Source organism: Diabrotica virgifera, chromosome 1 (assembly GCF_917563875.1).
Source record: "Diabrotica virgifera virgifera chromosome 1, PGI_DIABVI_V3a".
Lineage (NCBI taxonomy): Eukaryota > Metazoa > Arthropoda > Insecta > Coleoptera > Chrysomelidae > Diabrotica > Diabrotica virgifera.
The window spans coordinates 27,249,164-27,272,936 of record NC_065443.1 but is presented as its reverse complement, the minus strand read 5'-3'; the positions used below and the strand labels follow the sequence as shown (position 1 = coordinate 27,272,936).

Genomic DNA, 23,773 nt, shown 5'->3' with positions numbered 1-23,773 from the left:
TCATACTTATTTGTGTATGTATGCACAGATAATGTAGTTTGATGTTTTAATAAAATAAGCAATAGTGATACTAGGTACTGTATTGTTGACATAAAAAGAAATAAAACCATATGCATATGTACATCACGTATGTATGACATCTACATACATACTATGTACATGTACATACATAGTATGTATATATTACTATTATGACGTATATTCAGTACATTTATTTCTACTAGCCACCAATGATCGGTAATTAGAATATTCCTGTTATAGGAATATTTTTGCTTGACACGAAGGCTATTCCAATAAGCGGGTTCGACTGTAATAGTTACAGCCATGTCTATTCCCGCCTTAATATATACCAGTTACCTAGACATATCAGTTCTCTAACATTCCACTTTGTGATGAGTTGTTTTCTACCTAATGCTAAGTTTGACCTTCCAGAATCCCATTTCGGAAATATTGCCTGGTCGTCCACAATTATCTGACTGGTCGCCCTTTTCACACCATTCCACACGGAATCGATATGGCGACGGATGCTAGCTGGATTGCACAGTACAGGATTTTCTTGTTCAGTCGTCATTTCATAACGCTCTCTCTAATTTTATACAAAATAAACTTTTCTGGTACATAACCATACAATAACCATATAAAAAAGTTTCTGTTTGTTCTGAAATAACAAAGTTAAAGTATGCCCCCGATAATATACAAGCAGAACTACTCAAACTAATAGACAACGAATCAATAGCAATAATCACAAAGATACTCAACAACATATAAAACTCTAGAGAAATACCAACAGAATGTCTGAAGTCTGAGTTTATTGCCCTTCCAAAAAAAAACAGGAGCAAACAAATGTGAAGAACACCGTACGATAAGCCTGATAAGTAATCTCCTAAAATTGTTCCTAAAGATAATCCATAAGAGAATTTACGAGCAACCTATATAAAAATCAAATTTCCTTCAATCAGTTCGGGTTCATAAATGCTGTTGGTAGGAGAAAGGTCTTGTTCTCAATACAAGTCTTATTCTAGAGATGCAGAGACGTTAATAGTAACGTATACGAATGTCTGGTTGATTATGAGAAACCGTTTGATCAATTACAGCACGCCGAGATGATGCAAATACTAAAAACAAGAAATTAACAACCAAGATCTGAAAATAATTAGAAACATTTACTGTAATCTGCAAACCTTTACTGAAAACCTCAGAGGTTGCAAGGTTAACAGAAGGTCAACTCTACATCAACCAAACCCCTCAAGAAAGATTGAAGCACTGCAACTACCTCGGCACCATAATAAATGAAGAATGGAGCAACAACCAAGAGATAAAATAGCGCATCCGAAAATTTAGATCGCCCTTCATTCGGAGAGAAGCCTTCTTTAAGGGCTCTCTCTTGGCGTAAAAATAAAAATGCTGCTATGATTTCTTACCCCGTAAACTGGTCGGGTCACAAATGAGGAAGTCCTCAGAAGAATAAGGAAGAACCTATAGGTACTCTCTCTCTCTCTCTTGTCGTTTCCCCATTACTGAGGATCGTGATTTCTTCCAATATTCCTAAGAATGTTTCTCCATTGGTCTCTATCTTCAGCTGCTCTAAGAGCTTCGCAGAATGAGTTTCCAGGTGAATTCTTTATTTGGTCGGACCACCTATTTGGTGATCGTCCTCTTGATCTTCTCCCCGGAACGTTTCCAGAAACGATTAATCTCTCCAAACTGTCGTCACCTCTGCGAACCACGTGACCAAAGAATTGCAGAATTCGTTGCAGACATATTGTGGACAGCCTGTTTTTAATATTGAGTTGGTTTAGAATGGAAACGTTTGTCCTATGAGCTGTCCATGGTATGCGCAGCATTCTTCTCCAGCACCACATCTCAAAGGCATCAATTTTTTGGCGCTCGCATGCGCGAAGAGTTTAAGTCTCTGCTCCGTATAGAAATATTGAGAATACAAGGGCATTCACTAGTCTCATCTTGATATTTTGAGAGATAGATCTGTCTTTCCAAACTTTAATTAGGCGACTCATCGCATTTTTTGCCATACCAATACGTCTCCGAACTTCTGCTTCACAGTTGCCATCGTTAGTTATACTAGACCCGAGATAGACAAAGGTGTTTACTATCTGGTATTCCTGTAACATGTTAGTCAGTTGAATAGTGTCGAATCTGTCGACCACCATTATTTTTGTCTTAGCTTTATTGATTTTCAGACCAACTTTATTGCTTTCGTGCTCAACTCTTCGCAGAAGATCAAACATTTCTTGCTCATTTGCTGCTATAAGTGTAGTGTCATCAGCAAATCTCAAATTGGAGATTTTCCTACCGGCTACTGTTATTCCACCGGCCCATCCTTCTAAAACCATCCTCATGACATGTTCACCATAAATGTTAAATAAGTCAGGGGACAACACGCATCCTTGTCTAACACCTCTCTCGGTCTTGAATTGGTTTGAGAACTTCTGATCTAGTCGTACTGTCGCTATATTAGACTGGTACAGATTTTTAATAAGTGTCACCAGGTGCATTGGTGCGCCCATTTCTATTAAAATTGACCACAGATTTATCCAGCTTACGCAATCAAATGCCTTTTGGTAGTCAACGAAGCATATAATCATAGGTACTTGAAATTCTCTAGACTTTTCAATAAGTTGTCTCAGGTTCAAAATTTGTTCCCTTGTACCTTTACCCTTTACAAATCCCGCTTGTTCCTGAGGTATTTGGTAATGTAGATAGGTTTTTAAGTCGATCGGATAGCTCAGTGCGACTAGCGGCTGACCCGCACTTCACTTTGCCGTGAGGTACGAGAGTTCAAGCCCAGCCCAGGCCATCGGAAAACAAAAAGGCTAACGCGTCAGTATAAAATTCTAAATATGAATCTGGCGCTTAGACCTGAATATGCGGGCATCTGATCGACCTATGAGGGAGCAGTACGGCAAGGGATAAGGGCTTGCGGCTCTGTGATACTCCCCCATAGATCCCTACCGAAGGGCGTTGACGCCTAAGAACGGTGTATATACATACAGATAGGTTTTTAATCTGTTTTTGATGATATGCAACAAGATTTTACTAGCATGTGTTATTAGTGACAGTGTGCGGTAGTTTTCACATCTGGTAGTAGTTCCTTTTTTGTGTAGCGGGATATAAATTGAGGTGCACCAATCAGATGGCCATTTTCCTGAATTCAGCACTCCTTCAATATTTTCATTAGATGACCCCACTTTGGCGTTAAAATCTCCTAGAATTATGTTGAGTTCACGATTCGGAATAGCGTGAACAGTTTCTTCTAGACGACCATAGAACCTGTTGATGTCTTCTTCTTGTGCAGCTGTTGTTGGAGCGTATACCTGGACAAGGTGTAGAGTATTGGTGGATATTCTCATTTTAAGGGATATTATCCTGTCATCGATAGTATTATATCCAATTAAGCAGTCGTTAAGTTTAGAGGGTACAATTATTGCGACTCCATTTGTACTTTTGTTATCCGGGCCTGAAAAATAGACGACGTTGCCAGCAGTTGTTTTAAAATGCCCTTTACCTCTCCAGTGAGTTTCAGAGAGTCCCAGTACCGAAAAATTGTGGTCTGCCATTTCTTTTTCAACTATGTGTAACTTTTCAGGGTTTTAGATCAGTCTCTGGACGTTCCATGTACCAATTAGCTGACATTTTCTTAAATTAAATGAAAATTTGGATTCAGTCGCACAATTTCTGCCAGGTGCCTGGTCCCTCACACCTTGGCAGCCGGTAGCAACAGGTACTGATCACAATCAAATCTCGAAAGTTAGTATACTTAGGACACATAATGCGAAATTAATCCAGATATGCCCTTCTACAAACCATCCTGCAAGGGAAAATATTTAGGCATTTTTCAAATGGTCAAATTTCGATGTCCAAGAAGAAGAAGAAGGACATCCTGATTAAAGAGCATCATAACCTAGATTAAAACATCTGTTCAGCTTTTCCACTCTGCTGCAGATAAGATATATATTGCCATGATGATCGCCAACATCGTCACGGATAGGCACATCAAGAAGAAGAACTTATAAACATATTGATAGATAGGTAACTAGCAGTGAAATACGAAGAAGTTCCAAACAAAAAAAAAGAAGGCAAAAAAATTATAATTTGTTGTATTTAAAGGATACATGATGCGAAAACTATTAGAAGAGTTTACAGAGTGGGGCCTAGAAGTGAATATAGAAAAAGCTAAATACATGAGTATCGGAGGAGACCAACATAGCCTCCGAGTAGAGGAAAATCAAGAAATAAAATTATGTGAAGACTACAAATACCTGGGAGTAAAGATCACTCAAGACGGAAAATTAGATGCAGCTATTAAGGAACGAAATATACAGGGAACAAAAGGCATATCCTTACTGAACAGCGTACTGTAGGATAAAAACATTTCTAAGGAAAATAAAAAACGAATATATAACACTATAATAAGAGCATCACCACATATGGATGCGAAGTTTGGACCCTAAAAGACAGAACAGAAAAAATGCTTAGAGCAACAGAAATGGACTTCCGGCGCCGTTCGGCGGGAATATCTAGACGCGAGAGAATAATAAACGAGAGAGTAACTGAAAATAATGGTAGTTATCCATAATTTTTGAAAAAAAAAATTTTAATTAGAAGGATGTAATTGCATACTAAAATATAGTTTTTAATTCCAAACAACTTTTCATAATAGCAATTTTCAATATTGTGAAAGATAAAGCTACTTTACTCTTGAGTCAAATTCAAACTTTTTAACATGCCTCGTATAATATTCAAAAAATTTGATATTTGATGGTTAAATCTTAGGTTTTGGACCATGCAGAGCTTTTTATGAAGAAAAACTTTTTCTCGTAAAATTAATAATAAACAAGTTTTCCATATGGATACAACTTACAGGGACATACTGTATGTATATGTATGGATTTAAAGGAAACATTGTTATTTGAATGCAATCAATAATCAGTGTGTATTATAAAATTACAGCAATGTTTTTAAAATTTGAAACAATGTTTTAAAAAAAGAAAATATTTTAAGGTATATCTTCCTGCGGAAAACTATTTATCTAATTCTAAGCAGCTAGTAGATCACGAAAGTAAAAACTCAATATCCTTGCTTTAATCCCCTAATGAATACTTCCAACGCTATTCCTTTCGGATAAAACGAGTGAAAACAAAACCAGCAATTTATTCGTTTACATTCTAAAGTTCAGAACCAACTTTATTTCACACGAAGCAGCGTTTAAAAACGATTTAGAAATCATTATTTAATTGCAGTTTACTATCTCCTTCTTTCTCTAGTTCTTATTAATCAATTTGAGAAAACCAACTATCCACAGTGGGACGAGTGTTTTCATTTGATATAATAAAGAAAGTATTTACGGCGTTATACAGAAATAGTACTAAGTAATGCCGAAAATATAATATTTATGTAGTGGTATTTTTCTGAAACTGTAGTTTTGTGGCAGTATTCGGCACTTTTAAAATAAACTGTTTATTTGAGGTTTAGACCTATAGCCCAGTAAATGACCGTTTTGGAGTATATTTTCAAAGTAAACTCCTAATTGCATGAAAATTTGGATTTAGGTTCTACTTGCCCTCCACTTCAAAGTTGAACTTTTCTTTCTCGAGTGTAAAAAATATACGCTTAAAATAAGTCCGGAAATGGATAAATTTGTTACTCCTAAGCAACTTTTATCTTTTCGAGTTCCCCACTAAAATGGAAAATTTTACTTAACTTTTTTTGGTTTTAGGACCTACTCTTCACAACCCAATAGGTCCCCAAAGCGCTCGAGTGACTGCACATTTAGCATACTTCGCTCCCCTACTATAAGTTTACTTATATTGTGTGGACAGACACTTTAGAAAAACAGCGTAGTGAAAAAATATAACTTAGTTTCCTTTTGAGTCGATTTTTTGCTCGCAAGTGAAGTTTTATTTCAAAATTCCGCACTTTTAAATTTATAGTAAAGAGACCTGCCAAAACTCCTGCAAAGTTCCAAGTTTTGTTTTAATTCAGACATTAACAAACATGTCTGTGGCGAAAATTTTGTCTTAGAACCTACTAACAGTGACAATATCCTTTTAACTTTTAGAATATGGGGGCTTTTATAAGACTTCTGCACTTCTCCACAGAGAACAGCAAAACTTCTAAAACTTTTTATTAAAATATAATTGGTCATTGTATAACTTTTGTTTACTACGTACGATATGAAAGTTTTACTATAATTTATTATATGTTTGAAGTTTATTAATCGTTCGAAGTTCGAAAAAAAACAAACGTTTCTGCAAATCATCAAACATATGTTAAAATAAAAAATATAATTAGCAAAGTAAAAACAATAGTGGTAGGGGAGCAAAGTATGCTAAATGTGCAGTCACTCGAGAGCTTTGGGGACCTATTGAGTTGTGAAGAGTAAGTCCTAGAACCAAAAAAATTAAGTAAAGTTTTCCATTTCAGTGGGGACTTTCCATTTTTTAATGTAGTTTTCCATTTCCAATAATCATTTTTTTAGATTATAGCGCCATCTATCCATAATTTGAAAAAATGTCTCGAATAAAAGTTACTTATTTTTACGTAAGGAATCCAAATCTGCAAAAGAAATTGATGGTATCAGTATTGAACAAGTAATGGAAGTAAAATACCTTGGAATTATATTGCCAAGTTACGGATACCTGAACACAGAAGTTAGAAATCAACTGCACAAAGCATATTGACTTTCAGGATGCCTTAATAACACTATATGGCGAAACCTACATATTAACACTGAGATGAAGTCAAGAATTTATAAAGCCAGTGTAAGACCAATAATGACATATGCATCAGAAACAAGACCCGATACAGCCACAAAACAAAGACTACTGGAAACGGCAGAAGAATTACAGGAAGTAAGTACGGAGAGTACTGAGAAGAATTACAGGAAATACGCTGAGAGATCGAAATGGGAGTGAAAACTTAGAAGACAATGGAACGTACAGCGTTTAAACGAATGGGCATTAAAGAGAAAAAAAGAATGGAATAACCACATAACCAGAATGGGGGAGACACGTGTGGTCAAAATAGCAAGAGACAAATCACCAATCGGTAGAAGAGGTATAGGCCGACCGCGCAAAAGTTGGAGTGACAACCTTCCGTAGAGGTATCAATCAAGAAGAAATTACCGAATTACAAAATTTGTGGAGTTCTTCCCCCTTATTTATCTCTCTTTTTTATTTTCTGTTACTATATTTCTTCTTTTTCCAATCTTTCATTTTTATACATTTTGATGACTTTTTTATTGCTGGTACTCCACCTTTGATGGGGTTCCCCTTGTCTTCGTTTTTGTACTGATTTTCTAATTTAAACATAATTTTATTAATTGGTTTGTTTGTGTTATTATATTGAATTTTTAATTTTTCTCTTAGTTAGTATTTACATTTTTATTGTAAATTGTAATGACAATTGTATTTTGTTTTTGTTTTGCTTTTTTTTTGACGTTTTTGTTTTTAACGTATCGATTTCTACTAAGGAAATCGGTTTCAAAAGAGATTATTTTAACCCTCGTAAGGCGGTGCGGGGTGCAGGTGCACCCCAGACCTCGTTTTTCTCCCTATCTTTTTTTAATAATTTTTTTTTTATTATTGTCCATTTTTTTTATTCGTATTAAATTCAATTCTAAACGTATTCCACTCATTACAGCATTTAAAACTATTTGCGTTTACGTGCTTTTTTTTGAAAAAAATACTTTTGGGTGCAAATGATGAAAATTTCGTATCCTGAATTGGACGCTTCTGATGTTTCATTTCGAACTAACAGAGCTACGGGACAAGGTCGGTGTTACTATGTCAGAGAAAAAAGACCGAAAGTCCCGGCATAATTGTATTGTGTGTAAAAACTTTGTGTTGCTCATTCTGTGAAAAATTGCATGTGTTTGTCTTCCGACGATAATAATTTTTTTTAAGAAATGAGTCTTTTTTTGTAAAATTATGTTTTGTATTATAATAATTAAGTCCTAATTATCTTTCAAGTTAATTTCCCCGACGTTCACATATAAAAAATGGATATACAGATGCGTCTGTACTCCGCATCGGTGTTTATGTAAGAATCTAAGCACCGCCTTACGAGGGTTAAAGTAATGTGCTTTTATTGCAACCAAGTTGTTTGGCCATTATTGTTTTCCAAAATTGACAGTTGAGTTACTTTGGCTTGATCTGGCAGACATACAGCCATATTTTTAGTTTATAATTTCAAATTTGATGATGTCAAATTCTATTTTTCGTTTGTTTTTATATTATGTGTTTCTGTTTGTGTATTATATGTTTAGGTATGTATTGTATGTTGTATATAATTATTATTATGTATAATTATTATTGTATATGTGTATTATGTATAATGTATCTGTAGATGATATGTCTCCGACTTTCTATTAACCCGCTAATGTCGATATGTTCTTGTTGCTGACTTCTTAATATTGGTATCCACAGTTTCCTACATTCTCGGAAGGGTTTTAATAAAAAAGGTAAACTAAAGCGGTATACAGATATCAAATTTCATAGAGCTTCTTTTACTACTGTAGACAAAAAAATAAAACTGAAATAAAAGAACAATTATGATTAAGGAATATTGGAAAATTGTATTTTGATTGTCACTTCAACACAAATGATCATATCTACATTGAAAACAGCTTTCCAACTGATTTTTGAATGATGAAAACGAGATCCTGATTTTGATGCAAAAAGGAAATTTCGAACGCTATTATCGACGCAGTGTTTATTCTAAATTTGGGAATATTTGAGATTATAGAAACTAAAAATAAAAGACAAATGTTTGTTTCGTGCTTATCTTGAGAAAAGATATGGTATAATTTTATAAATTTTGCATAAGGATATTATCTGTTTTAATACATAGTCTTAATAAACCAAGTGTATCAAAAATTTTTGATATTGTAGATAAAATATCTTTATCCCTAAATTAGCCTTAAAGTTTTAGTTTATTGTCGTCACTTAAAAAATACAAAATATTCAACGCTCATTCATAATAATGTATATCCTTCAAAGTCTCTTATTTGTCGAAACATCATTGTCTCTGATGAAACCAACCCCTCTCTAGAACATTTGATACTTGCAGCTTCTTAAATGGAATCATTGGCTGTTAGAATATATTAGCAGGATATTCTAAAAAATATTTAATGACGGTTTGCAATTTAGGAAGCCCCAAATAAGTTTAAAAAAAATTAAGTAAGCTACATAAATAGTCAAATTTTTGTTTTTTATTTTTCAGGAAAATACAGGGTAGATGATGTTATGCAAGAAGAAAGAGAAGACTGCTATTTAGCGACTCTGCACATCAAGGACACTTCATCAACTGACTCAAGAGCTTACTATTTAGCAGTTGAAAACGATAAAGGAACTGATCGACATGCTGTTCAACTATACGTAAACGGTAATTATATTTTCATTACGTTTTTTTTGTTGAGTTTATTTATTTTATTTAGCGTATGGCTTAAGTATATCACAGAATATATTTAAATTTATGCACTATACAATGCATCACAAACAGATGTCCAATTTTTTTATATATTCGATTGACCCTTCGGTTGCAATTACAAAGTCTATAGGGTCGCCTGTGTATGCTCTGCGTGGGCAGTCCTGAACAATGTGACTGATCGTCTGTCTTGCAGCGCCGCAGTCACAAGAAGGCGAGGGGAGTTTACCCCATCTGTGGAGGGAGTCGGCGCATCTTCCACAGTTTGTTCGAATTCGATTAAGGGCTGCCCAAATCTTACGGGGACGTTCAAATTCGCCAGGTTTCCCTATGATGTCCGGTAGACTATGGTAATGCGGATCTGTCCTACTTTCCCAATCTTCTATCCATCGGGTATTTAAGTCAAAGTTGGATTGCTGCAGCGCTTGAGCAGATTGTAGAGGGGGTAACCTGGATCGGAGACGGTTTCCAAGAATATCGGGGATGTCGTTGTGGACTAGAAGCTGGCGACTGTCCATTATTTTGTTATATTCTTTAACCAATGCATGTTCGCGGCGTAGGTTGGGTGGTGCTATATTACTAAGGGTAGGTAGCCACATTGTAGGGGTGGGCTTAATTGTGCCTGTTATCATGCGCATAGTACGGTTTAGTTGGGTGTCGACCAGGTGGGTATGCCTGCTATTTAGCCACACTGGAGCACAGTATTCTGCCACCGGATTTGTTGAGTTGATTTTGTTGAGTAAAAAGTAAAAATGATCGTGATTTGTTTTGGGTAAACTGCTGACGTATTATCAGATATACTTTTAACATCGTCTGGTAGCTCCCTAATAAGCCTTGATTTGCGGGTTACTTAAATCGCGGTCTATGAAAATTCTCTGGACTAAATTATGCCCCTTCATATTATTAAGGTCGCTAGTAGCGTACACTGGCATATAGACGACAGAGTTGCTGTTCTGGTATTCTACATAAGTCTCCTTGATGAGTGGTGAACTACGAAATAAGTATAGGAGAATACATGCATGCGGTTCTGATTTCGTCATTTCTTTTTAGATATCCCAGTGTTTTTAGGTTGTCCCTAGCATCCTTTGTATTTTTTATGTATCAGACTTCGTTTTTGTCTCTCTGCTAGTATCTTCTTCTTCTTAGCCTTCTTTCTAAGAAGGAGGAAATATCTGGAGGAGGCCTATGTTCAAAAATGGACAACTCAGGGCTAATTGATAATGAATATTAGACCACATTTTAAAAGCCATTAGGCCTTTAAAATCATTTCTTAATTATCCAGATTTTTGCAGCTTGTGTGGTAGTAGGCAAAATTAATACTCCTTCAAGGAGTGGTTTTATGTTTTATCTACAGTATGTTCTATATTTTATTGTTTTGTCGTAGCTGACCTGGTAATTGTAAGATTTCTACTTTAAGAATAAAGAGGAATATGTTAAGCTCTTCGATTTGTTTAGAATCAAAAAAGTTATCAGAGCTTGTAGACGAAAATATTTAATAATATTGCAATCTATGTAGAATCTAATATAGATTGTGGAAAACCTTGTATGAAGAAAAATCCTATACAATAAATAACAGTAAGAAATAGAGATAAAATTATGATAAAAAATAGTGTATCATCTTAAGAACAGTCTCACCTACTTTCTGTTCTAACTCTTTTTCTCTTTTTATTCACTCTAGAATAATTATCATTATCTGTCTCTTCCCCAAATATCTTGACTTAGTTCTTGCTATTACGTCTGTATTTACTATAACTTTAAGTGTGCCAAAGCATATTTCCTTGTCGTTCTCCGTTTTTCTTTTATTTTATCCTTCTTAAAGTGGTCTATTGTTTTCTGTTTACTTTTCTTGGTATCTCATAATCTTGTGAATAGATATTGTCAGTTGATCTGTGATTGCTGCTCCCCCATATTATCTCAACAATTTTACCTGAAGCTTTTCTGATTTTTTGGTTTTTCAAGTTATCCAAAAATTGTTTAATATATCTAATTTCATCCACCTCTTTCACATGCATAAATACAATATTTTTAATATTATAAAAAATATTTTTATGTTTAAAATATTTAATTTTACTCCACAGAATTTAAAAATAGGACTCTAAAATAAAACTCAAGATTAATTTAAGATAAAAAGATCAAGATAAAAAATTTAATTAGTCAAACTTCACCTGACTATAATCCTAAGAATCTTTCTTCGCCTATACACTCCCTTTTCCTTTATCATGTTAGTGATGAAGAAATAAAAAGTATAATTAAAGGTATCTCAAGAAATCCTCGGCTGGACTGGATGAGATCCCGTATCCTATGTTAACACATGTATTTCATAACATTTAACATTTCTAGTAGACCTTTCATTTCAGGAAGGGATTTTTCCGCAAATTCTAAATACTGCTTTAGTTGTGCCTATACATAAAAAACGGATTAAATCAAAATTTGACAACTATCGAGGCCTATCACTTTTATCTGTGTTTTCAAAAATATATGAGAAGGCTTTTCATACAAGTCTTCTCTCGTATATTAACAAGCACAACATTATAGAAAAGTCTCAATTTGGTTTCCGTGAAGGTATAAGTGTGCAAGATGCAGTACTAGCGCTGTGCAATCATATTTTATCGAACTTTGATAAGGGTAATAAAGTTATCTGTTTGTTTTTTTACTTAGCACGAGCTTTTGAAACTGTAAATCATCCAATACTACTGGAAAAACTTTATCATAGTGGTGTTAGAGGAACTGCGTTAAAGTGGATCTACACCTTTTTATCGAAAAGGTTTCAAAAAATTAAGGTCAATGTGAATGGGAATATATAATATTTTCTTCAGAAGAAAGTGTCCTCTCCGCAGTTCCACAGGGAAGTATCATTAGCCCTCTTTTATTTTTGTTTTTCGTCAATGATTTAAATCAACTGATAAACGATAGCTCAACATGTTTGGTTCGGAATCCATTAAATAATTTTTCTGATGCAATAAGCGTTCGAGTAGAAAACGTGGAACAGCAATTAGGCTGTTATGTCACTCAATTTTCTGATGATACCACAGTTGCACTAAATTCCAATAATTTTTTTCATGTAGTACAAAAAGCAAACTGTCTTGTAAAAAGTATGAATCATTACTGTTTAAATAATACCCTAATCTTAAATGGATCAAAGTCTAATATGGTAACCTTTTCACCTTCTACTATGCAAATGAGTGCATTAGTAAAACTTGACAATGGGTCAGTGGTAAATAGCCACTCCACTAAGTTGTTAATGTTTACCTGGATTCTAATTTGTCTTGGAGGTCTCACGTTGATTATGTAGTGGGAAGATTGTCTGTGCACTGTTATGTTCTATGGAAACTTATGAATTTTGTCTCCCTAGATATCTTAAAACTTTACTATTTTGCTCATGTACAGTCAATTTTGCAATATTGCTTAGTTTGTTGGGGAAATTCGCTCGCGAATTAATGAGGTGCTTGTTCTTCAAAAAAAATTATTCGTACAATGACGTCTAGAAGGCGCTTGGATTCCTGTAGACCAGTTTTTAAACAATTAAATATTTTAACTGTAATTTCGCTGTATATTTTCAGTTGTGTTGTTTATGTAAAGTCACATAGATACAATTTTATTTGCAGAAATGATGTTTCCTTAATGAGTGGCTACAATTTTTGTTACAGAAATGATTTGGTGACCCCTGTTCGCCACTTGACCGTTGTGAGCAAGGGTCCTTACCCAACATGCGTTCGTTTGTATAATAAATTGCCTAATTATGTTAAAGAGTCAAATATTTATGTATTTAAGAGAACAGTTAAGGACTTACTTCTGGTAAACACTTTCTATTCGTTAGAGGAATACTTGCAGGCAAATTTTTAACAATTTGTATGTTTTTGTGTATATTTTATATTATGTTTTTATGTTTACTGTTTTTATGTACTTATAGTTTTTACTGATCATAGATTGTATTTGACGCATTTCAATACTTGTAAAAGTCAGACGAAATAAAGAATATTGATTGGTTGATTGATTGATTGATACATAGATCCATTTAAGTTCATCAATGGTGTAATAGGCTATTGATTATGTACTATAGAAAGGAACTAATAACGGGGTTTTATTATTTCATATGGTCAATGACCATATATTATTTCATATATGAAAAAACCGCGGATTGCTACCATTTAAAGGGGTGCGTTTTTGAGAAATGGGTGAATTAGTTCCTGGGCACAGGTTACATTAGGGTGAGTTCTATGCACATTTGGTACAAACACGTCTACATAAAAATTGTTCATGGTTAAATTTCCTATCTAAATATAACTTTTTAAAGTCAAAGTTACTTTTTTTTACAAAAATATATTCAAAAGAATAAGCACCTAGAAACCTAAAAGAAAGAAATTTTATTTTTTGTCCCATAACTTTTGTCCAAGGGATATAGGTATAGACATTGCTTCACAGAAAAAAAACACATATTTTATCTTTAAAATGATGTTTGGTAGAGGTCATTAAGATTTACAGTTTTCGAAATATGATTTTTCAAAATTCGCCACTTACAGCAATTTTGGGCAATTTTCCTTGTTAGTTAGCAAATCTTGTTCTGTAACTTTTTCTACGCCCCTTTAGGCATGTGCAATTGTACATGTAAGAGGAATAGAAATGAATTACCTTTAAAATGTTCTACTGTATAATGTTGTACGACTTCTTTTAAAGAGGTTATCTTTTTTAAGATTTCATACTTTTAATGAGTTTTTATATTTTTTTTTGTTGTTTTTTAAATTACCCATTATAACCTTTTTTTTCTACATTTAGGATATATTATGTAATAAAAAAAGAAAGGTTTTACTTAAAAAGGATTTACTTTAAAATGGTGTATTACAAAAAATTCTAGGATTATTTTTGAATAAGATATGATTTTTCAAAATGTAATAAGTACTTGTAACGATTTATGATTTTAGGATTATTTTTTAAATTTCTCATAACTTTTTTATGTGATTGTGTGTTATGATATGCCAAAATTGGCAAAAGTACTAATTATTTAGTAATTATTAACTATTTAGTAATTATTTTTTTTTGCCAAATTGGCAAAATTATTGGCTAAAATCACTAGCCAGTTGTGTCTGAGTTTAGCGAACCGACTATATGAAATATTGTTTAGAATAAAAATTATGGTCTGAATATTATATGTGCAATTACATCCTGCTAATGGAAAAAAAATTGAAGATTTTTCTCAAATTATGGATACCAATATTTTCATTTATAACTCTTTTATTTTTAGTTTGACGAAGAAAATGTATTCTTCATAAAAAGCTCTTCATGGTCTAAGATTTATGGCGCAGCCACCATATATCAAATTTTATTAATTTTTTATTAGGTATATAAAAAATATGAATTTCGATCAAGAGTAAAGTTCCTTTATAGTTCAGAACATTTAAATTAGAATAATATAATTGCACATTAAAACATAATTATTAATTCTAAACAACTTTTCATTATAGCAATTTTCCATATTATCCATTAAAATACCTAAGTAAACAAAGTATTCGTTATGATAATCGCATTTTCAGCTTCTTGTTATATAAAATCTAATATAGATGTTATAAAACCGTGTATGACAGAAACATCCACACAAAGGATAATAAGAAATAGGTACAAAATAATGATAAAAAATAGTGTGATGTTTTAAGAACATATATATTTTTATTTCTACCTACGTCTCTCTTTTTAATAACTCCAGAATTATTTTTATCTTTCGCTTTCCTAACTGAGGCTCTCAGAGCAACACAGTTGCCTAACCCACATCCCATAATTTTACCAAAACGCTTTTGTTACTTAAAAGTTATCCCTTATTTAAGTATTTTCAGATGCAGAGTGACTCAAGCAATATTTTCTTGAATTACTCTGCATTTTATTCCTCTTCTTCTTCTTTTATATAGGCAGTACTGCCTGTTTTTCTTCAACGGTGCCTTTCATTCTGTCCTTATGTTGTCATTCCATCTTTTCCTTGGGCGTCCTATACTTCTCCTGCCTAACGGTAACTTGTCCGTGGCTATTCTTACTATCCTTGATTCAGACATCCTGCTTATTCATTCCACTCTTTTTTTGCTGTTCTGTGTTGTTATATTCTAATGATTTCTCCGCTATTTACCTTATCACAAAACTGCATCGTTACATGATCTTCCATTTCTAAATCCTTGTTGTTCATCCGATATATTTATGCACGCCATTATTTTCTCCATAGGTATTTTTGTTGTGAGTTTCAATATAGTGCTTAGTAAATTTATCCCTCTATAGTCGGTCTAGGACGTTTCATCGCCGCCAGTTCATCGCCGGCCCCGATTCATCGCCAGTTAATTAATCGCTAACTGATTTATTTCCAAATTTCCAACCAATTTTCTACAGTTACATTTATTATTTATTTTAATATTAATTTGGAATTCTAGGAAATGACCTAACCTAACCTAACCTGACACTACATAAATTTGAACACATATATTTCTACAAGGCCATTTAACACTACAAATTTAATACTATTTAGTATCAAATTTAGGGGAAGTAGAAATAGAACAGTAAATTAATATAATAATAGTATAATAATAATTAATATAAAACTTCGAAAACTCTATCGAAAACTCAATATAAATAATAAATAACTCAATAACTCAATATAAAACTTCGAAAACTCTATCGAAAACTCAAGTTCTATCGAAAACTCAATTCCACTGTAGAACGTGTCGATAAGACTTACCCAAGCCAAGAAGAAATTCATGAGTCTTGGGGAAATCAACTTTCCACACCAGCTGCTCTTAACAACAATGCTGGATGGATAGAAGATACGACACAGAACTGCCAACACTACATTACTACCCTTTACGAACCCTTCACTTCTGAAGAAGTCTCAAATATCATCAAAGAGCTTCATAACTGGAAATCTCCTGGACCAGATGGAGTTCAAAACTTTTGGCTCAAGAAGTTTTGGAGTGTTCATGAATCCTTATCAACATTAATTAATCATGTTATTTCTAATCCGCAGGATATACCAGCATTCCTAACTCAGGGTACCACTTATTTAATACCGAAGGATCAAAATAACACCCAAGATCCAGCCAAATACCGCCCAATTACTTGTCTTCCAACTTTGTATAAATTGGTCACATCTTGTGTAGCCCGGCGTATCTACCAACACTGTGCTCTGAACAATATCATAGAACCTCAACAGAAAGGATGCGCTAAGGGTTCCATGGGATGCAAAGAACAACTCATCATCGACTCAGTCATTTCTAACCAGGCATATTCCAAAAAGAGGAATCTTTTTACTGCCTTCATTGATTACAAGAAGGCCTTTGATTCAGTGCCGCATGAATGGCTTATAGATATATTGAGAATATATAAAGTCGATGATAATATAGTGACCTTTTTAGAGCATATAATGACAGAGTGGAAAACTAGAATTCACCTTCAAATACCTGGTGAAATTAACATCGAAACTGAAAATATCGCAATCAGCCGGGGCCTGTTTCAAGGAGATTCGTTGAGTCCTCTGTGGTTCTGTCTAGCTATGAACCCACTATCTCAGCTATTGAACTCCACAGACGCAGGTTTTAGCATCAAAAATAACAACAATGTGGTGGCGAAGCTTAATCATTTATTGTACATGGACGATTTGAAATTAATGGCTTCCACTCGAAACCAACTCGATGAGATGCTAAAAAATGTAGAAACTTTTTCTAATGATATTAGTATGCACTTCGGACTAGACAAGTGCCGTATTTTAAATATAGTCAGAGGAAAAGTACAGCCCGGAGGATTCGATATGCAAAATGGCCAGAACATCGAGGCCATGGGTGAAAACGATATGTATAAATATCTTGGAGTAAAGCAAGCGCGGAAAATTGACCATAAACAAATGAAAACAGAGATAACTACAGAGTTTATACGAAGGGTAAAACAGCTGCTTCGCTCACAACTTAACAGTAGAAATTTGTTTAAGGCACTAAACACCTACGCATGTTCCGCGCTTAGCTATTCGTTTGGCATTGTTAAGTGGACAAAAACGGACATAGAGAATCTTCAGCGAAAAGTAAGAACACACCTCACAAAGGCACAAAAACACCATCCTAAAAGTGCAGTAGAAAGAACAACATTACCACGGAATCTAGGAGGAAGAGGACTTATGGATATAGGTGAGCAATTAGATAAACAAATTGCTAATTTAAGAAATTATTTTCAGTTGCAAGCTGAGACATCTACTTTACATCGCGCTATTTGCGCAGTAGATGACACAACACCGATCAAACTGAGGGAACCAGAAATGCGCATAAACCACCTCACTAAAGACGAAAAAATGCGCACCTGGATGGGTAAACCTCTGCACGGGCGACATCCCAATGAGGTCAGCCAAGACTATGTCGACAATACAGCGTCGAACTATTGGTTGACATCAGGAAAGATGTTCCCTGAAACGGAGGGTTCATTACTGGCCATTCAGGATCAGGTTATACCAACCAGAAATTACCTGAAATATATCGTCAAAGACCCTCAGGTTCAAAACGACAGATGCCGATATGGATGTCAAGCCCAAGAAACCATCCAACATATTACAGGGGGCTGCCAGGCATTTGCTGCAACTGAATACAAGGAACGGCATGACGCAGTGGGAAAAATCCTTCATCAGGAGATAGCTATCAAGCTGGGACTTCTCCAAACGGACCATCTCCCGTATTATCAATACGTCCCTGAGAGTATGCTTGAGGATGGCAACTACAAGCTATACTGGGACCGCACTGTGCTTACAGACCAAACAGTGGCACATAATAGACCAGATCTTGTACTAGTTAATAAATTAACAAAACAAACAACACTAATTGATGTGGCGATACCTAACAACAATAATCTACGTAGTAAATTTACTGAAAAGATCGCCAAGTACAGAGATCTGGAAATTCAAATACGAAGGCAATGGAGAATGCAAAATACCCAGACGATACCGATTATCATGTCTACTACTGGAGTCATTCCGAAGACCCTCCTCGAAAGCATCAAAAAGCTGGGTCTGAATGAACATCTTTATAAGACCATGCAGAAAGCTGTACTACTCGCGACGGCCAGAAGTGTACGAAAATTTTTGGGAGATACACCTGCATTCCAAGTCACCTAGGGCTCGATAACACGGAAAGAGTCCCACCAGAGCTCAATCCTTTTGATACCTTAGGTATCTGGGATGAGTCAATTTTCCCCTTAGAGGGAGTGTGAGCCGTATGGCTAAATCCGGATTAATATAATAATAGTATAAGTTCTGAAATGAATTTACCGTCGTGTCGTGTTATCTCCCATAATACAAAATCAACTGACTAACTGGCGATGAAACGGACGGCGATTAAATGGACTGGCGATGAACCAGCGGCGATGAAACGTCTCATTGCGCTCTATAGTTGGGGTCTGCCCTATTTTTACTATGTTACTCTGTATTTTAAAATACTTAAATAACGGATAGCTTTAATGTAATAAAAGCGTTTTGGTAAAATTGTGGAATGTGGGTTAGGCCATTGTTGCTCTAAGCGCCTCAACTATCTTGACTTAGTTTCTTGTTATTCCGTCTCTATATTCGATATATTTAAGTGAGTAACATAGTTCCTTCTTGTTCTTCGATTTTGCATTTTATCGTTTATATTTGATCCTTTCTGGTTGTTTATTATCACGCTTTTGGATTTATTTTGTCCTCCATTCTTCTGGTACATTATTGTTTCTTAAATGCTTGATCAAGCATGACCACTCCCCCATATTTCAACACTTCATTTGGTATCTCATCTTTACCTGCAGCTTTTCTGTTCTTTAGTTTTTTCAAGTATTCCCAAACCTGTGTCATCCACTAATGTCATCCACCTCTTTCCTACGCAGAATATTTTTATAAAATTTATATTTAATGTAAATATGTTACAGCTTAGCTACTAAATTTTACTGCTTAATAGGATTTAAAAATAAAGGGACCCTAAAATAAGAATCACGATTAATTGTAAAATTTATTTGGAAGAATACCTACATAATAAAATCCTTTTCTTTCCTCGATTCAGTAAAAAGAACAATTATAATCCGAACTGACAAGTTAGAAATAGAATTTAATTAAAAGTATTCAGAAGGATACGTTTCTGACGTTCGTTGTTAGGTAACTGTTTCTTTTTTTCAGTTCACGAGGAAAACGGCCACCGTCTTTAAATATGGAAAAATTTCAATCTTTATTAAGTATTCGGAATATTTTAATTCTGAAAAGTTTTCTTTATAGCCAAGGGTGTTGATTTTCTTTTCTTTTTTGAAATGTAAATTTAAAAATTCCATTACCTGTTATGGATGACAAAGCTGGAAAGGTTATTTAAATGAGGGGAGTCATTTTTGGTATATTATTAATTTTACTTAAAACCTTTTACATCTTTTAAAACCTTTGCTCAAAATCATAATAGTAGGCCACAAAAAATACGTTTCAAAAAATTTCATTTCTCTTTATAAAATAAAATTTAACTTCAGTGATTTTATAAAAACAGAAAAATTAAATTAATAAATAAATTACTTAACAGAAAATGACAACGTAGAACGAGGTAAAAATTTATGTTTTATGTAGGTACATGAATTTATTAAAAAATTCTTAAAATTTATCCACAAGGTAGTGGAAAATTACAATACACAAAGCGTTTTCGGTCAAAATTGACCATCATCAGTGTGAACGTCCAGTGTACAAGTATTTGAAACTAGCCACTTCAATAGGTGTAAAAACTTCTAAATTATATTATTGGTATACGGTATGCGGCAAAATAAACAGTACTGAAATTCGTATGCCTCAAATTTACATATACAGTGTGTCCATGGATGGGGTGCCCAAGAGGAAAAACTTTTTTATTTTCAATTTTAGCGAAAAATGTCATTCTTGATAAAAAGTTTTGCTTGTTCTAAAACCCCATAAAATGAAATAAAATTCAAGTTTTCCAAAACGTGATTAATTTTTTAGCCAATTTTATTTAAATCCCGATACATTTTTGCACGAAGGTCGCAATCGTAAATATAATCTAGTGTTGTTAAACTACAATGTAACTTAGTAACTGTCAACTCAGATAAATAATTTGCGAATTGTCATTCTTTTTCAACAAGTAAATGTTAAGCATCCAACAAAGAATTTTTTTTTATTTAGCTAATGCCTCGACAACTAATGGCCATTGGCATGGTATGTACGGTGAATTTTTGCAGTTAGGTACCTAGTGTGTGTTGAGTAAGTGTCTTGTTACTTTGCAAAGTCGACGTCATTGTCTTTGCAAAAAGACGCTAATTGTATCCGAACGTCTGCGGTTCCTCCGGTGAGTACCGATCCCACAAAGACAGAAACTATTTTCATTTATTAATTTATAATAGAACAAAGAATTTATCTTGTAAAGTGTTATGGAATTGGAATGAAAAATCGCAAATTATTTACCTGAGTTGACAGTTACTAAGCTACATTGTAGTTTAACAACAATAGATTATTTTTAGGATTTCGAACTTAGTGCAAAAATGTATCGGGATTTACATAAAATTGGCTAAAAAATTAAGCATGTTTTGAAAAACTGGAATTTTATTTTATTTTATGGGGTTTTAGAACAAGCAAAACTTTTTATCAAGAATGACATTTTTTGCTAAAATTGAAAATAAAAAAGTTTTTCCTCTTGGGCACCCCATCTGTGGACACACTGTATATGTGTCAGTCGCCGAAATGTACTGAGTTGTTTCAGAACGTCGTTATAACCTATGTGAATGTGGTGATAATGTTAGGATGCTCCAGAATTTTTATGAGTTGTGCAGAAAAAAATGTTATGGTGGAGTACTATTTTCGGTCATACGGAAAAGATCACGAAAACGGTCCAAGCATAAAATCAACAATAGTTTCAGCAGGACGGGAAAACCTGTCACACTGCCAAGGAGTCTCTTCGAATACTTCGCAATCATTTTGGGAGCTGCCACTCACCAGAACTAACGCCATCAGATACGTTATACACATCCCACATATGGGGAATGCTGAAGGAGCCACCGTCTGCCATTTCGGAATTGTGGACTAGAATTAAAGTTTTTTGAAGTTATACTTATTAGGCACGAGGGTGAATTTTTACATTCCCTGGCGCATGCGCACACCGACAGTATGTTAATTTCTACATTTTTATGTAGCGCAAATAAGGTGTGCGTGAAAAGAATATATTATTAGTGTTTTTAGTAAATATATTTATTATAATTTTTGTGTCTTTGGATTTGTCTTCCTCGGGAATAAGATATTTTATAATAATAGTAATTATATTTAAAGTATTTTTGTATACTTCACTTGGTCCATTAAATTTGTCAGTATGTATGAGAAATCTTGAAACCTGTCAAAGCAAAGGGAGTATAGCGCAGTGGTAGAGTGCGTGACCGGAGATCGAGAGGTCTCCGGTTCGAATCCACGTTTGTTTTCTAATTTTTTTTATTTTTCTTATTGTTTTAATAAAAATTTTTGGAAAGTAGTAAGTAAAAATTAATTTAATCTTTAAATAAAATACAAACAACCTGTTGAAAGTATATTTATTTAGTTGAAATCATATATTAGAAGTATAACTTCTTACGTGCGTACAAAGTACACACACACATTCTGTTTTTCGTGCCAGAGGCAGTGGCGGATATAGAAATTTGCCTTGGGGGGAAATTTGCCTTAGGAGAACTTACAATGAAAAACCAACCAAAATACATAAAAAAGATAAACTCAAATTACATAAAATACATAAATAATAACTTATAGGCATTAAGTTCCCTTTATTTTCCTAACTAGCAGATTTATTGGGTTGAATTTGTCTTTCTATGGTTTCGGTTTCATGTCATCTAATATATTTTTTTGTTTGAACAACTTTTTTCTTTAATTTTGTACCTTGGTAGTGGGCAAATTTCCTCATTTTCTCTCACCGTAGATCCGCCATCCGACATAGATGGCCAGCGGGCATTCTTAATATATGTTTTACCGAGAACGTGCGTCGTTGCCGTGAATAAAGTTTGCAAGGCTATATCATGTAGTCAATAACTACAGGTACTCAAATATTCATTTCAGTACTGTTTATTTCGCCACATACTGTATTTAACATTGTAAAGTAGTCGACATTAAGTCGATGTATTAATATTAATTAAATACCATGTGGAGGTACTTCATCAAAAATTGCACGTAGTGCTCAAGTGAGAGGTTAACGACCAACTCAAACTCAGTGCTCACTTGAGCACTACTTGCAATTAATTGAATACATGGTATTCAATTAATCTTAATAAATCGACTTAGTGTCGACTACTTTACAATTTTTTTCAGATTTTTTAATTTTTTTACAATTTATTTTAGACAAAAATTTCCTTTTTATTTTTCATTACTGTATCTCTTATCATTTTCAAGTTACATGGAGAAAAAGGAAGATTTTTAAGAAAATTTAAAAATGCTCTCTATAATTTGATCTTTTATCCTCAAAAACCATTCATTTACAACCCGTCTAACTTTCTGAACATATAAATAACACTAAAGTAAAAGGTATTGTAGAAGGAAAACGATGCATTTACATTTTGGTGGATGGAGGTTAAAATTACTTTTCATTTTTTCTTAAAACACATTAGTTATCAATTTTGTTTGCAGCATATCTTGCTTAGTTTTAATGTAATGGACCTTCAGTATAGCTCATTTTAAAGGTATTTTCAAGCACTACAAAAGGTATTGGTAGCATTATACACCTAAAATCGACTGTTTCTCTGTTATTTCAAGTTGAATACACCAATTTGAGAATGTACCAAAAATAAAAATATTTTCACCTACCATATCTCTTTTTGTTTTATAACTAGAAGAGTTATGGAGGCAAGTGTCTCTTTGTTTTTTATAACCTACAAAAATGTTTAATATAGTTTTTTTAGTTAGATGCATAGTTTTTAAGGTATTCGCAAAAAACCATTTGAAAAGGTATTTATGTTTCAGTGAAAATGGCCAATTTTCAACCACGAATAACTCAAAAAGTATCGAGTTTTCAAAAAAAAAATTATAGAACAGTTTTTGCTTAGAATTAGGTTCTTTAGCTAATTCCGTGATAATTTATACCAAAATTTTCCACCCTTAAGAAGGGGTGGTAACCACCCCCAAGATAAAAGCGCACATCCGCATTAGTCCAGAAAGCCACTGCGCATCCGCTAGGAAAAATATTCTAATTTAGATTTTTTGCACAATCTTACTCAAAAAGGACTCCTTTTAACAAATTTGCATGTTGCCAGGACCAAAAGGTGGTCAAAAATTTTTTAAACCTTTTTTTTTTTTTGTTTTTTTCCTAAAATTATATTTTTTGCATGGAAAAAAGTTTTTTTAGGTTTT

The 23,773-nt window shown here is 33.8% G+C and overlaps 1 protein-coding gene across 1 annotated transcript in view; it reads left to right on the top strand.

The window, feature by feature from the left end:
• Positions 1-23,773, top strand: part of LOC114330978 (uncharacterized) — a 270,005-nt gene that overhangs the window by 55,153 nt on the left and 191,079 nt on the right. The window contains exon 4 of the mRNA XM_050653719.1: positions 9,241-9,402. Coding sequence (XP_050509676.1) covers positions 9,241-9,402 — 162 coding nt within the window. The remainder of the gene's footprint in view (positions 1-9,240; positions 9,403-23,773) is intronic.